Source organism: Haemorhous mexicanus, chromosome 3 (assembly GCF_027477595.1).
Source record: "Haemorhous mexicanus isolate bHaeMex1 chromosome 3, bHaeMex1.pri, whole genome shotgun sequence".
In the NCBI taxonomy this organism is placed as follows: Eukaryota; Metazoa; Chordata; class Aves; order Passeriformes; family Fringillidae; genus Haemorhous; species Haemorhous mexicanus.
The window spans coordinates 50921993-50937710 of NC_082343.1; the positions used below are offsets into that span (position 1 = coordinate 50921993).

General features: G+C 41.0%; 1 protein-coding gene across 5 annotated transcripts in view; it reads right to left on the reverse strand.

The window, feature by feature from the left end:
- UTRN (utrophin) overlaps window positions 1-15718 on the reverse strand; it is a 338373-nt gene that overhangs the window by 300196 nt on the left and 22459 nt on the right. For 2 of the 5 annotated variants that reach the window (XM_059841748.1, XM_059841751.1), the window contains exon 1: window positions 4451-4558. The exons of 2 other annotated variants lie outside the window; for them this stretch is intronic. In XM_059841748.1, the coding sequence (XP_059697731.1) occupies window positions 4451-4544 (94 nt within the window). In that variant the 5' untranslated portion in view covers window positions 4545-4558. Of the gene's footprint in view, window positions 1-4450; window positions 4575-15718 lie in introns of those variants that run through there. One more of the 5 variants, XM_059841747.1, reaches the window with a different exon arrangement.

Genomic DNA, 15718 nt, shown 5'->3' on the forward strand with positions numbered 1-15718 from the left:
TCTGTTGACTGTCAATTATTAGCGAGGGCTGCCAGTGCACACTTGTGTGACAGCTTTGATTTGGGCAGACACAAAGACAAAGCTGTTGACGGTCACCCTGCACCGCATGGAACTCGGGCAGCACATTTCCCCATTTCTGCAGAGAACCCTCTAACCATTTGCTGCTTTTCTGAACGCTTCGACAGAAATTCATCTCCGCATGTATCAAGTGTCAGAGTGAAGGTATCTCCTTGCCCTTCAGCGCAAGCCCGGCTTTCACCCGCTGGAAGGCTCAGCCAGGGAATTACTGCAATTCGCTCTCTCAGCTGCTCGGCCAGCGAAGATCGGGGCGCTCCACCCAGACGCCACACAAATGAGGTCACATAGCTGACCACACTGCTGCCAATTCCTGCCCTATTCATCAGGGACGAGGGCAGGAAGCAGATGGAGCCCTCAAGTTAAGGGTCGCAACATTTCGGTGCGAACATTAAAGCGAGCCAGCGGCAGACAATTCACCGGTTCGGGGAGCGCGGCTTCTCCGCACGGCAGAGCTGAGTCACGGGCACCGCTCTGTCCCACACCGGGCACAGGCTGCGGCCAGCAGCGAAACACTCCCCCCCCTACAGCTTCAAAAGGGACTCCACTACAGGACAACAGAAAATATTTTCCCCTTTTTCAGTACCTATGTGCATTTAAGAGTTTCATATACATAAGAATATATGTATACATAATATATATAAGTTTTTTAAAGCCTTTCAGATCTTGAAAATAAGTACACTTGAAGACCCAAAAGGCAACGTGATGTAATTACTATGTAAACCTGTTTCTATTTACAACCATGCTGTATTTCAGAACACATACCTCACTTGCTGCCAAAAAGGAAATAAACTATTTTCAAGTGTTTAAAAGCTAGAGTTGTTTGAAATCAAACAGATTTGAGGACTAACACAGCTGTACTAAACAACTAACAAGATCAAAGTTTACAGAAATACGAACAACACCATAAATATTAGTTTGACTATAGTAACAGCTTGTGTGTGGTCTCAACCTCAAGCTGCTATCAGTGCATGCATCTTGTGGGAACACAGACAAATACCTTCCTACCTGAAAGAAAGCTTATTGTTTATAGGCTAGTGCTTCTGAGATTTCCAGAGACACAAATGGACAGAAGCTAAATGTGGAGTTTCAGAAGATATGCTCTCGAACTATCTATCTGCATGAAAAATAACTCAGTCATGTCATTGCCATTGCCTTCTACTGCTATTGAAAAGTAACACTCATTTCAATCACTGGGATGGTGGCTGCACAATTAATTCACACAACAAAATGTAAATTGACCTGATTTCTGTTTATAACTGCATGAATATAATGACAAAACAATATCTAGTCACATAATGCTGAGATGCTAACATAGATTATTCAATTACTGCAGAGTGCTTTACTGGCTTCAGGAGTTGGCATTTTACAGAAAAAGTTCCACAAGGCAACCCGTGTCAGAAAGTGTCATAGAACCAGCATCTTTTTCTGCCTTGGTAACAGAAGTTAAGTAGCCTCCCCTCCAATAACAGGGTGATTTCCATCTGGATAACGAGGCAATGGTGGTGAAAAAAATATTTTATTAAATTATCACGTCAAATAGTGCCACAACAGTAGAATATATATATGTAACCACAAAATAGCCCAATTATTTTCCTGCAACAGTTTCAGAAATTTTACTAGAACAACACAAATTATCTCCCATAGCATGGAACAGCAAGAAAAAGAAAGTCCTTTTGTTTGAACAGGCAAAGAAATTACAAGATCCCTTATTTTTTCTCCCCTTAGATAAAGAGTAAGCTTTGGTTCTAGTTAGGTACCAGTAGCCTACCAGTGCCACCACACTCCCAGTGCCTGTCACCAACTTAAGAGTTTAAGAGGTTATTACGAGATTAGACTGTTATAAAGAAGGCCATCCCACCAGATGAGCTAAATTATTTAGAATGTTTTAGACCATAAATCAATCTCTCACAAAACTTAGTTGTGCTGTTTAGGCTTCAGAGAATAGAAGTTAGTCTTATCCACTTTAGTTTCACCCAAACCAATTCATTTGCAATTGGATACTTTATCAGGTATGAGCTTCAACCTCCCTTCCCCCAGACCCTGCCAATTCTCACAGCAAGCACACAACCAAAAAAGCCAAAGCCACACCTCTGCTGACTGAAAAGTGTCCCTGTTATTTATATTCTAGATTTCTGTGAAAAGCAAAGGACATGAAGAAACAATTACATACACACCCCTTCCAACTTCTCCACCCATTTTTTTCCCTGAGTATTTCCAGTACTGCATCATTAAAAATCCTGTCCTCTCAGAAAATGGCCTCTCCACCAGAGCACACACACCCTCAATTTATTCTACCTTCAGGTTTTTTCCTCATTTTCCCTTCCATGCCTCTTACCTTCTAGCTTTTTTTTCAGATTTTTTTCCCCTCCTATGTGCATTTCCAACACACTAAGAAGTGTCCAAAGCCCCAATTCTCTCACAGTCCCCAAATACAGTTTTTAAAAAAGTGAGAAGATGACAATGAATGTGAGACTGACTCTCTTGAAAAGCAAATGTACAGTGCTACACTTTAATTATAATCTTTGTAACTGTTCATAAACAAATTTCCTGAAAAATCCTGCTTGATTAAGAAAAATTATAACTGTAATTTTATCAGCCATGATCTATGTTCTTTTAAAAACTGAGTGTTCAACTCAGATTTAAACAGGCTTTAAGAAATAATCAGTAAACACTGTGCTCAATCATATAAAGCACCTGAGCAGCACGTAGCTGCTACTCCCCTAGGAGGTTTACACCTTAGCCTAGCCACCTGGAGTGTGTGCCAGAGAAATCATCTGTAGACACACAATCACCAAATATTAAGTGCGTGCACTTACATATTAAAAAGACCTGAAGGATTCAGATATAAAACCTCAGAGAGATTGATCCTCCTATTATCCCACAGATGAACATTTCAGAGGTTTCACAACTGAAGTGTTCATCAGTTAACTACATGGCTGGTTATAACTCCTCTCCCAAGTTTATGCTCCTCTAAAAATACAACGAAAAAAGAAGAAAGGAAAAAAAAATCCAAGAAATAGTCCAAAAAAACCTACACCAATACACACAGAGCCAGAACAAACAACTTCCATGAACAGCAGCCGAGGTTAAAACCAACCAGATTGATTTTCTCCTACTGCTAACCTTCCAAGAATGATCAACTGCAGATGTCTCACATTTGAGGGCTGAATACGTGCAGATTTTGAAGAACACTAGATCTCTCCAACCTATAATTTACTGAGCTCTCCAGAGTCAGTCAAAAGCAACTCTGCTCACATTACTGAGTTTTCTTAACATTTCTGTCAGTTTCTTAAGGAAGTTTGGACTGAGCCACAAAGGAAAAGTTTCTGCTCTCAGCTAAACTGGCATATATCCAAATCCACCTCATTGTTCTAGAAGCAAACATACATTAAATCAGAGTCCCAGCCCATCATTATATTCTAAATTTAGCCATTACATTGATACATCTTCAGAGGATTTTAGTTTCTCTTTCTAAAAACCCATCTTCAGACTCCAGCTTTGTAACAAAAAACCCACATCACCAAAAGTCAAGTGGACCAAATTCTTCATTGATCAACACATTGTCCTTTCTCAAAGTTCTGACACCAATTCACAAAACAAACAGTTTCCATCTGTCAATTACTGTATCTACATAGTATATTCACAGGTACTAGGAATAATCAAATTGTCTTTTCCTTGCCAATCTGTGTTGTTTGGCCCCAATCAAAAAACAGATGAGACAACCCATGACATTTCAATCAGAGTAGGTATGAAAGATGACAAAAGGAAGAGGAAAGAATAGTACCTCAAATTTCTTCTTTTCCAAAGCATCCCTCCACAAAATATTCTTTTCAAATTACAGGAAATATGGCTCTCTTGAGATACCAACAAAATGATGAGAAAAACTTGTGGGGTGTCAAGGAGCTGCTGTAAGTTTAGACATTCAAAAGTACCAAAAGACACACTAGGCAGAACTATAAAGAATCAAAACAAGTAAATGCTGAAATCACCAAAATGTAATGCATAGTTTAAGAAAATTAGGAACATGAAGAATTTCAATCAGACAGAGCAACGCTAAAATTTCTGCCATGAACAAGTTACTGTTGTAGGTGAAAGGGAAGCCCACAACACAAGCATTACCAAGAGGATCTTATGTCATCAGGTGTGACACAGCCAGAGCTCACACAACACTTGCAACGGAGCAGCACCACAGAAAACAGCCTTTCCCCACCCTGTTTCCTGCCATGCCTTCCACAACCTGCTCTGTTAGTGCAAATAAACTTTCGCAAAGTTAAGAAAAGCAGCTCTCATCAGGTGTAAAAGATAAAAACAGACCCACATGCCTGGGGGTCTTTCATCTACCCCAGCCTTCAGAACACAGGGAAGCACTCACCCAGCAGAGTGAAACAGGTCTGCCGGTCAGTATGCCGAGGCGCAGCAACCTTGTACTTTTTCCACACAACTTTTTTGGCTGTTTGAGCGCTCATGATCAAGCTCAGTTTTTGAATAACAGGAAAGTGAAGATGGAGAGGAAGTACATGCTAGTACCCATGCAAGAACTGCATGCTGGGATTCAAGGGGGAGGGAAGCGCTGGTTTTCCTCTGAGGGTTTGACACATTCAGCCACACAGTGACTGACAGGAACCAGTCAGGAAACCAACCTTTAAAAAGGCTGCACATTAGCACGTAACAGACTTCAAGCTAATTGAGATTTCTTTTCTCTTTAAAATCAGATAAATATGCTGTTTGCTATTCCTTATGAAAACAGGAGGACACTCCACCCTTCAGAGAACAGACAAGTTAAATTCTACAAACTGAAAATATGAAAGCTGATGGTAATTTTCCTTTTCTGTTCAAATCAATATCTCCGGTCAAACACCATACTCATTTAAAAATCCTAAATATTTTTAGTATTCGTTCTGTAAAAAGTTTGCAGTATCACGATAACACTTTTTTCACATATTCAACAGAACATAAAACCAGAACAACTCTTCAAAGTAAGCATCCACATCTTTTAATGGCCTTTCAAAAAAGCACAAGAAATTTTAAATCTAAGATTATATCACATAAAGGAAGTTGTACAAATAAACCTCCAAGTCAAAAATTACAAACTCTGATTAGACATACCCTCTCCACTGTGCAGTAATTCCAAACAAGACAGAGCAAGGAACAGTAAAGCAGAAAATTGCAGGGCTATGATAAGAACAGAGTTATTTTCAAGTGGGCCTTCAAACTCTGCTTAGCACAGTACAAAAAGCAAATTGAATCCCTCTATCTTCAAAAACCTGTCACCAATTTTATAACCAAATGAAGAGGACTCCAAATACTGTTGTTATGAAAGACACTCCATATCCCACACTTGCGGATACTGTACAGAATTCCACAGTCAAAACAAAGTAATGCAAGAGATTAGCTAGAACACCTAAGTTTAGGCACTATGACCAGAGAGGAGTGTTCTAAGCCACAGAATTGGTTTCAAAAGCAGAAAGACAGAGGCTGTTTGATTTGTCTGCCTGTCTCATTGAACCATGCTGTAAGACAAATGTTCTAGATACAGTTCTCCTCTCTTCATAATATCCAGTCAGGACAGTTTACTGTATCACACCCCAGACACTACTGAGAGAAGGGAAGGAGGGGGAAATCAAGATCAGAATTTTCTTTAAATTTTTGTGTGGCAGAAGTTGGTCTTACTTAAATTTGTGGGTTGGATGTTTTTTCCCCAAATTGAAGAATTCCTCAAAGTTGAAGGCTGAAAGGCTACACACAAAAGGAGTTTTGTTTCCATTCATAAAGACAACCATCCATTCAGGGGGCTAAATAAGACATTTGTATCCAAACATTTCTGTGAACCATGCAAACAAGACCAAAGTGGAAAGGTAATAAATGTTTTAAAGCTAGGATTTCTATTTTAGAAACAGACAAGGGTGTGTTTTGTAAATATAAATACAAACCTTACTGTGCCAAGCACTTCCCAAGCACAAAACAAAAAAACACTGCCAACTCCGCCAAACAAATGATGACAATTAGCAGACAGACCTGCACATATGCCAGAAGTCTTACCAACAGCATCACATGTTCCTTTTTTCAAGTTTTGAAGAGACTGCTCTGAATTCCCTAAGAATGCTCTCCTGTGTATCCAATACCTCACCTCAGTCCCTGCCATGCCAAGGCCCACCCACACTTGACAAGACTGAAGAATAAGCACAAGTTTCACGAGTCAGCTAGTTTGTGACAACATTTCTGGGTTTACCACTTCTCAAAAGAGGAAGTGATTGCAGTCAGTGAGAGCAGTTATAGAAACACCACTCTGACTCCATCAGTCCCTTGAACTTCATTCAATGGGAAGGTATTAGCAAAGCTGAGTAAATCATTCACGCACCAGAGCTTCCAGAGAAGCTCAGCCCTCAAGCTCTGCCTGACATCAGCAGCTGCCCCATGAACATCAGAGAACCCACTTTTATCTAACATCAGGTTTTACGTCAAAAATCCAACATCTCAACAAGAATATACATTGAGAATATGTACTAACTTAAGAGGAGGGTGGGGGGGAGGTTGTTACACTATGTTTAAATTAAAAAAACAAATCTCTTGCCTAAACGGAAATAGAATTACTAGCATGAAATAGTTTCATATCTGAACCCATCTGCAAAGAAGTTAGCTTTAGGATGGCAGGAATATTTTTAAGCTAAATTTTAAAAGTGAAACCATGGCCTCTGTGAATATCTGAAGTATTGGGTGTGAAATCCATATATTAACTGCAAGAGGAGATAAACAGAAGAGAAATGGAAATTTCTGGTCAAAGTAATCTTTGAAGGTGGCAGAGGAAGACTTTTTAAAAAAGTTTTTAACCTAACTCCAGAGCTCAATGTATTAGCATACTCTCTACCCATAAACCACTTCATTCATTAGGAGGAAGATGGTCTTATTTCTACTACTACTGAATTCAACAGGCCATTTATTTAGTAGCTCTCTGACTGGAGTACGTGGTCTCTTCTATTCTCTCTGGTGTTGACAGCAGTAATCAAATTTTGTACATGCCACTGGCCCTATTATAGTTCCACAGCAGCTGGCTGGCTGCCTAGGCTTCTTATCATGTATGATAAAAAAGACCAGCTGAAACTATTGTGGGAAGACCAAGTAGAGGGAAGCCTAACTAGAAGCCTAGTAAGTAGAAATCATGTCTTTTTATGCTTGGCCATGTATTACAAAGCATGAAGAACAAGGCTACACTCAATACATGACAAGCTTGCTATAGCAGTTTTCAGAAGGATTGGAGCTTGGATGACAATTCAGCCCTTGTTGAGAGTAGGTCTGAATGCCACACTTCATCTGTGAGACACTACTCATCTATAGCTTAGTCCAGACAGCAGGGAATGGGAAAGCAAAAAAGCACTTAGAAGTGGGGGGAAAAAGGAAAAAAAGAAGGGGAAAACCTCAGATAACTGTACTCATTCATTTGAAGGTAAGCTCATAAATACTTAAGATCACTTTTCTATCACAGCCCCAGCATACACACTGTCAGCACAGGGTTCAGAGTAAAATTAAAGTTCTGAGAGGCAAACAACAATGGGAGCATAGGGCAACATCCTTTAATTATAGAACTGTATGCAAGACAATCTATAATGAGATTAGGTTCCATTTCTTCTTTGCCTTCTGGGAGCCATCCAAGAGCTTTGAATGCCTTGACTCTGAGAAGAGGAAACTGGCTTCTTTTTCACAGTCTGCCTCCTTCCAGCTGTGTTCCAAGTAGGCCTTGGGTAGCCCTGCTCTGAACTTCCACTCTTCCATACAAGTCCATAAAGAAAGGCTTGGGTTTATGGCAGAGGGAAAAAACTAATCTAAGGGATTTCTTATGGGAGCAGAACAAGGAGGTACAAAGTTCCTCCTTCACCCTCTTTCTTCAAGGTGAGAACCAAGCAAGCCAAGAGTTTTCCTAGAGGGGAAGCTCAGCCTTTCTCAAGGTTCCTGTGTTACCTGTCTAGTCCTACCCTTTATAATACTGCTATAATGAGCATTTAGTTAAGAGCTTCTCATGCTGTGGGACTAACACCCCATAATTTTGTTCAGGATGTTTTATTTCACCACAACAACCTGACGACTTTTTTTGCTGGCCTGCCACACATGAATTAGCAGGCCACACAATACTTGTTTCAGCAAGCAAACAAGAGCTTCTAAGAAGATGCTAAGAAGGACGGTGAAGGGGCAAGAAGAACTTGAACAGAAAATAATGTTTCAAATGATGGAAACTAGTCATTAGTTTAACCCCTACTTCCAGGAAACTCATAACACCAGCAAATTCACATGGAGAGCACTGAGTTTTGAGCATTTCTATTGAAACCTTGTTTCACAGATCCAGGTTCATGTCAGCATAAAGCTTTCTACTGAAAAGAACATTATCAATACAGTAAATGCCCTCACTACTGTGGAAGAAGAACAGAGTGTGTGGCAGCTAGCGCAGCACTGCAGTACAGATAGCACACAGAGATATCCTCTCAGTGCTCTCACAGGCAGCTCCAACACAAACCTTTCCAGCACACAGTGCTTCAGGCACTTGACACATGGGTCTCGTAAAACTGCATGTCTGTGGCTGCCACAAAAAACTGACTCATCCTGCAAAAGAAATAATAGTAGCAACTGTACATAAATTGTAATGCCTTTCAAGAATCACCATAAGTTTAGTCTTTTTTGACGCTCCTCTTACACCTTCCCTTTTCCTTTTGTAAAAGGGAATATTTTGAATGTAAATACTGAAAATAACTGTGGAGCACATTAATCTTCCAAAAGTGTTGTTTACATTATGATCACACCTGTAAAACCCAGCCACATCCAAACAGCACCTGCTTTTCACAAAACATCCTGGGTCACCTGTTTACAGCAACTCACAGGAGTGACAGGAGGGCCACAGGAAAAGTAGGGGTCTTCTGCATTTTGCTTCTCATATAAAATGCTGAGCACACCTTCCAAAACAAGGCTCCTGCCCATTCACAAGCATCTTTATAAAACAAATCCCAGTGAATCCATGATAGATGCACTGCTCAACACTTGTGTGCTCATATGTTGGGGTGTAACATGCATTTCAGCTGAAGCCCAGGCACTGAGCCCTGAGTGACAGCATGCAAGCTCAAGAACAGGAGAAAGGCCATCACTTGATCTGCCTAGCTCCTCCAACAAGCAGTCCTGGTGGTTCGGTGTTTTCAAAACCACTTGCCCTGCTGCAGTGGTACAGACTGGATCCAAGTCAGCAGTCAAGCAGCTGTAAGAGCTGCTGGTAAGCAACTCCACCCAGGACTGGCAACTGCCCTCGGCATACCCCACAGCACTAGGGACCGCTGCAGAAAAAGGGATGGCTTCCAAAAAACATCTAATTCCTCTGTTCTTCATATGCCAGGACACAATCCAAAGCTTTGGAAGCAATGGTTTAGGCAAACATACGAATAATTTACTTGTAAACTTTCCTGTCACTCATTTTGTAAACATCTGTTTGTACCTCCAAGAAAATAAAAATCTGAAAGCTTTCTTGTAAATCCCACAGGGTTTTTTCCTCAAAGTATCTTCTGATAGATTATTTTCAAACTCTTCCAGCTTTCCCCATCCAGACTCCACAGGGCTGTGCATTGATGTCTGCCTCAAGCTGCGCAGAGGGGAAGCAAAACATACCAGGAAGTCTGGAGAGGAGCTGTGGAGCAAGCAAATCTCTCCACTTGCCTAAATCTTCAGGCCTTCACACTACCAGCTACACCACAACCTTCATCCTAGAAGCTAAAACTCTTATCTCCTACCATGGCGGGGAGAAGGAGGGGACATAATCACAGTTAAATATAATGACAGGCACGTATCAAGAGTGGCACACCCTGGCCAATGACCACATTCACGGGCAGCAGGGTTGCACCAACACCGCAACTCCAAAGATCTGAAAGTTTGGTTTTCCTTTTTTTAATGCCCTGTAACAATACATGGGAGATCAGACAGCACCCTCTAAGACATTAACTCTTCAGCTGTACCATTTATAATAAGCTATTTATTTCCAAACTGACACTGAGTGTCACAAGCATACACATAACCAGTCTTGTTTAAATTAGTGATCAATTTCTTCCACCCAGACAGTCTACTTCCCTTCCTGCTTGCAACAACGTATTCTATTCATGCTTTTCCACAACAAAAAAACACAGAGGACAAAGAGGGACAGCATTGCGCAGAGCTGCCCTGCTTTCTGCAGGAACTATTAAGAAAATTCTTTGGACTTCCCAGTCACCATGCTGGGGGTGGAAAGTTTTGCTCACCTGGAAAAGAGGGATCTGCAGAAAGTCTGCATTAGGAGCCCCAAGTTTCCCTATTCCTTCCTTGAACAAGAATACTGAAGAGAGCTCCACAAGTTAAACAGGCAGTCTTTTCCTAGTTCAGAGAGCTAAAACTCAGTAAGAAACTATTACAGGCATGCTAAAACTAAATCTGCTCCCTATGGACCTTGGTCAGGTCCAACACAAACATCTGCAGTTAAACTCCCCACTCCTCAGAGGACAAACCTGTCTCCTGCCAAGGACCCACGGCAAACATCCTTTCTGAAATAGCATTGCTGTTATCAGAGTCAAAAAAGGAAAGGGGGAAAAAAAAAGAAAAAAAACACAAAAAAAATCAACCCAAAGCACATCTACCCCGCTCAGTACAGGAAGGCTGCACTGGGTGTTCAGGACTTAGCACAGTGTCACAGCACCCAGCTTGGGTGCAGGAACCCAGCCCAGTCCTAAAGCAGCCAGTTTGATGAGGGCAGACATCCCCTTCCTTCTGCATGATGCCAGAGCAACAATGCAAAATTTTCTAAACTACAGAAAACCATCTTAGAATTACCTACAGTGCTGCCACTGTATAAGCCTTTACTTTCATGAAAGCCTCACAAAAAAAACCACACAAAACATATTCCTGCTCAATCCTCTTTAAACCCTTCTGTTAACTAAACATAGATTTAATATATCTCTTGTTAATTTGTCTCAATAGTTAAATTTACACTCACTGCTAAAAGCTTACACAGCATTCACCACCTTTTGCCACTGATCTCCTTTTAACAGCTACAAATTGCAAATCATTGTGTGATTCAGGTTATCAAGACTTATACAAGGTCAGAGAGTATATTTCAACGGATAATCCAACATTCAGACATTTCAGTAGGTATAACATTCTACAAAGACTGTATTAAAAAAAATCATTGCATCAACTGTCAGGTACTGTAAACTACTGTTAAAATTACTGGCCTTCTTTCTCTCCTCCCTCCACAATTAGCTCAGAAGAAAAAGAATGAGATAAAACCATGTGCTTTGTTAAAGATTGAACCTACTGGAACCTGCAAAATAGCAGATTAATAAACTACTCTGAGGCTGAGTTCAGTTTACAGAGGAACTATCATACAGCAGCTATGGCAACACAGAACCACCACACTGCACTGCCAACTAGCAAAAAGAAACATAACAAAGAGCAAAGCAACAACCAGCATCAGCCTGCTTTCTAAGGGCCACAGAAGTGAGAATTAAAGCTCTCAGAGGGAGTGCTCTTCAGTTTAGCACAGCACTTCTGTGTATCAGGGGACTTGTGAAGGAATATGAAAAAGAGACAAAGCACAAGGCAGAACTGAACTGTTACCTAAAGAAATACCAGACCCACACAACTAAACACCAGAAAGCCTCAAGTCTCTCTGACAGTAATGCTACGCACAAACAGAGATCCAACAGCAGTGGAAATGATAGTGCATTTTATTCGGGACAGAGTGTGCACCTATCTATCTCAAGCCACCTGCCCAGGTTCCCAAGCAGAGACTGGGAAGCAGCCCAGTCTGAAAAGGCTAAGCAATAACTGGGTTAATAACTCAACTCCACACTAGCTAAGGAATGCTGACACAAGCCACGATCAGCAGAGATGTGGCAAAAAGAGGACTAGGCAGTGGTAAGCAGCTGAGGGGCAGTAACTGATTCAATTTTGCAAGCCAGCAAAAGTTTGAATGTTTACACCCTTGCTTGTTTTCAAGAAACTTTCACAGCAAGCTTTCTGTGTGTATACTTTGCAGGCTTCTGCCAGGTCAAATGGAAAACACTGGGCTCAGTTATTTAAGCTCAAGTGTGTGGAGGAGTAATTACCAAAGCTCCACTGGACAGAAGGATTGCATTCTTTTATTCTTCAAATGCCACCACCCACTAAGACAGGATAATAAAACTCTCAGAAACCTTGTAAGCAAATCCAGCAAACACTGTGCAGAAGTCAGCCTGCAATCACATGGTACCCATCCCAAAAACTCCATCTGTGCCTCTCAAAGTACTGTGGCACAATGACCAACTCTGCTACTTGCTGCCACCACCATCATGGCATGATGCCATGATGCCACTGCCATCATATTAGCATCACCATAACCAAGTGTTAGCTGGATTTAAAGCCTAAATCATATGAAGGTTGAAATAGAGGCCATATGTACAGTATATTTTTCTGAGCAAGACTGACTGGCAAATCATACTCATTCCTAAGCCAGACAAATGAAGCCCCAAAACACAACTGCTCCTTCACAATTACTGTGATGCAACAGATGCAGCACAGCATTCCCACATAAATATTTTAATGTCAACAATATACATGTTCACTAGCTGATTTTAAAACTATTTCAAATTTTAAAAGGGTTGACACCAGATGCACACACTATGGCAATTATATCATTGGTCGCCTTACTGAAGCATCACACCTTGAACTTGATGTGTGAGCAGGCACAGTCTCATCCATGGTCTGAACAGCAGCTTTTCAGCTAGTCATTTCACACCCCCATTTTGTACTACTGGTTATGAAACCATCTGACATTGCCAGCAACAACCTTACAACCAGCCCAATACAATTTCACATTACTTTAACAAAAACATTTTAAGGCTGAAGCCTTTAATAATTACCATTGTTTCCCTTTGAATTTAAGTGTTTAAATAAACAATCACTGTTTTCATGTATTTCAAAAATATACATATCATGGCTATACTCACAATGAGGATGTGAGTATGTAATACAAGCATCTTTGAAGAGACATTTTTACACCAAAGTGGACAGACTGAGATTCTGAGACACCATGCACCATCCTGCATGTTCAAGACCCTCACTTCATTTAGCAGATGAGCTTTTATAACCCCCCAGTCTCCATAGCACAGGAAACCAAGCGCTCCAAATGACACACATTTACCAGATTGTTCCTTATGCTGTCTTGTCTTTCCTACTACCCTACCTGCTTTTGCTGCTGCTCTCAAAAAGAGAACAGGTCTTATCAGAGGGTTATTTTCTTACTAGTTCAACTTCTGCACGATCAGCAGCAAGTTGCTACTGAAAAGCAAACCTTGTTTCTCTCAGCAGGCCTGCAAACACATCCAGGCGAAAACCACTTCAACTTCACAAGCTTAACATTGAAACAAGTTGCATTAAACTTGTTCACAGGTCTCCTTAAAAAACAATCATTTATAGGTTGGTAAAACTCCAATATAAATAAAGGAGATGGACAACAAAACACAAACAAGTTGTAATTCACTCAAACATGAGTGTGCAAATGTCTGTTACTCTGCCTTCAACTTGCCCTAGATTTGAGCGCTTCTCTATAATATCTATATTCAACCAAACATTATAATGCCTTCATTACCAATCATTTGATATCTAACTGTAGTATTCTCTCAGTTAACACTGTCACTAACTTTTCTATTTATGTGCAGTTCTCTCACTTTAACTGGACTGGTTTAAGACAGTTGCATGAACAAAGCATTATAAAACTTCACTGCTGCCTGGTTTTGGCTTTTTGGTTTACTTTGTAGCACAGCATTGATACTGTTTGTTTTCTTGTAGGTGACTGCTTAATTTTAAATCACAGCATTCTGACACATTCTCCTCCATATAACAAAGTTTGCCACAAGTATTTCAGGTCAGCCACAGAAAAAAGATAAATTCCTATTACATATCTTCATAAATACCATTAGGAAGAGGGGATTCACCGAATAAAGATCTTTACAGCTTACACTGTGAGATAAGCAAGGCAGTTCAGGATATGGGTGGCAAGGTTCAGAAACAGAACTTCATAGAGGTGCAATTAAAATGTTTGCGTAGCTAATTAAAAACACCCTGCTACAACCTACTTCCTGGGAACTTGTGCTACTAAGTGAGACTCTGGGTCTCTGAAACTTGCTTGTGAGACTCTGGGTCACTGAAAAGTGGCTCTAGTGTAAATGTAGCTATACGACCACAAAGAGTCAATAAGCTGCTTTTTCTAGGGGTTTTCAGAAATTTACCTTTACACTCAAATAAATTCCTGAGCCCTGCAGTTTTCCACCACCTATCTTTCTCCTTACTTGCCTCCAAATACTCATTTACTCTTCCTGTAAATTATCAAAACCCCACTACTGTTAAGAAAAAAAGATGATCAGCTCTCAAAGTAAATCACAGGACAGTTCATTCAGTCTTCCCACTCCCATGTGACCATCAGGTGCTGTTACACAATTTTGTTTCTACCATTCCACCACAATTATCTTCATCTTCCTTCCCTTGTTCTACCCCTGATCTAAACAGATGTTCATCAGTCTTATTACCCTCTGTCAGGAGGGTCAAAATCAATGAGGCAGACCAGTTCATTGCATCCTATCCAGTACAATCCCAGTGAAATTCATATAAATCCCTACCATTGCTGCATAGAAAACATGCAGTCTCCTGTTTTGTCTCTTGCATCCAAGATCAGGCAGCTGGGATGAAGAAGCAGCAGAGAACAGGACATCTTCCTAGACAGGATCAGATGCAACCACTGAAATTCTCCCCCCAGCACACAAAAGCAAGAGCAAGTAGACATGGGGAGAGAGGGGAGAAATATTTTCACAAGAAGCCTAACTTGCATCAGATATATGGTATGATGGTATTTAGGCCCAGCACAGCCAGGGAGCTTTGCCACCTCCATCTGACAAACATGAGTGGAGAAGCTCCCAGGTCCTACCCCTTGTTGCCTTGTGGACAAATTAGGAGGAATTGCTCCAACACATTTCAACCTCTGTATTTCAGTAATTGGTAAAGAAGTAGGACAGTACAAGGATACACATCCAATTGCAGACAGGAAGAACATTGTGACTACCACGGGAACAGCTGGAGCACCTCTCAGTTCCTATCATAACCATTCATTCAGCTCCTCACACACTGTACAGCCTCTTCTGGCCAAGAACACCAAGAGGCCTCCTATGACTTAGCTGGTTTGCCACTTATTTCACTGTTTCCAAAAACCAGTCTCACCAATAACCTATTTCCCAAGTAAAACAAGGAAGTCTGCAAGGAAGCCATGCCAGGGCGGCAGTGATGACAGGATGGAATTCCTCATGTTTCATTTCTTAGCCATGGCATCCGGCCACAACCAATTCTACAGCCCACCTGTCCCTCAAAACCCAGGAATGGATTACAGACACAGTGAGCAGATCAAAGAGTTCTTTTGGTAGGTTTTCCCCTCCCCTAAACTCCATCTCCTCTAACAAAACAGAAGAGCCATAAGATTTGTGATAACTTGGAAGAATACAAGGCATGTTCAGTTTCTGTGGCTGCTGGGGAGCAAGAAGGTTCAAACAGCAGCAGCAATGCCAAAACAGTGCAGAGCCTGGGAAGTAGAAATAGAGACTGTGAGTGATTCCAACCCAGC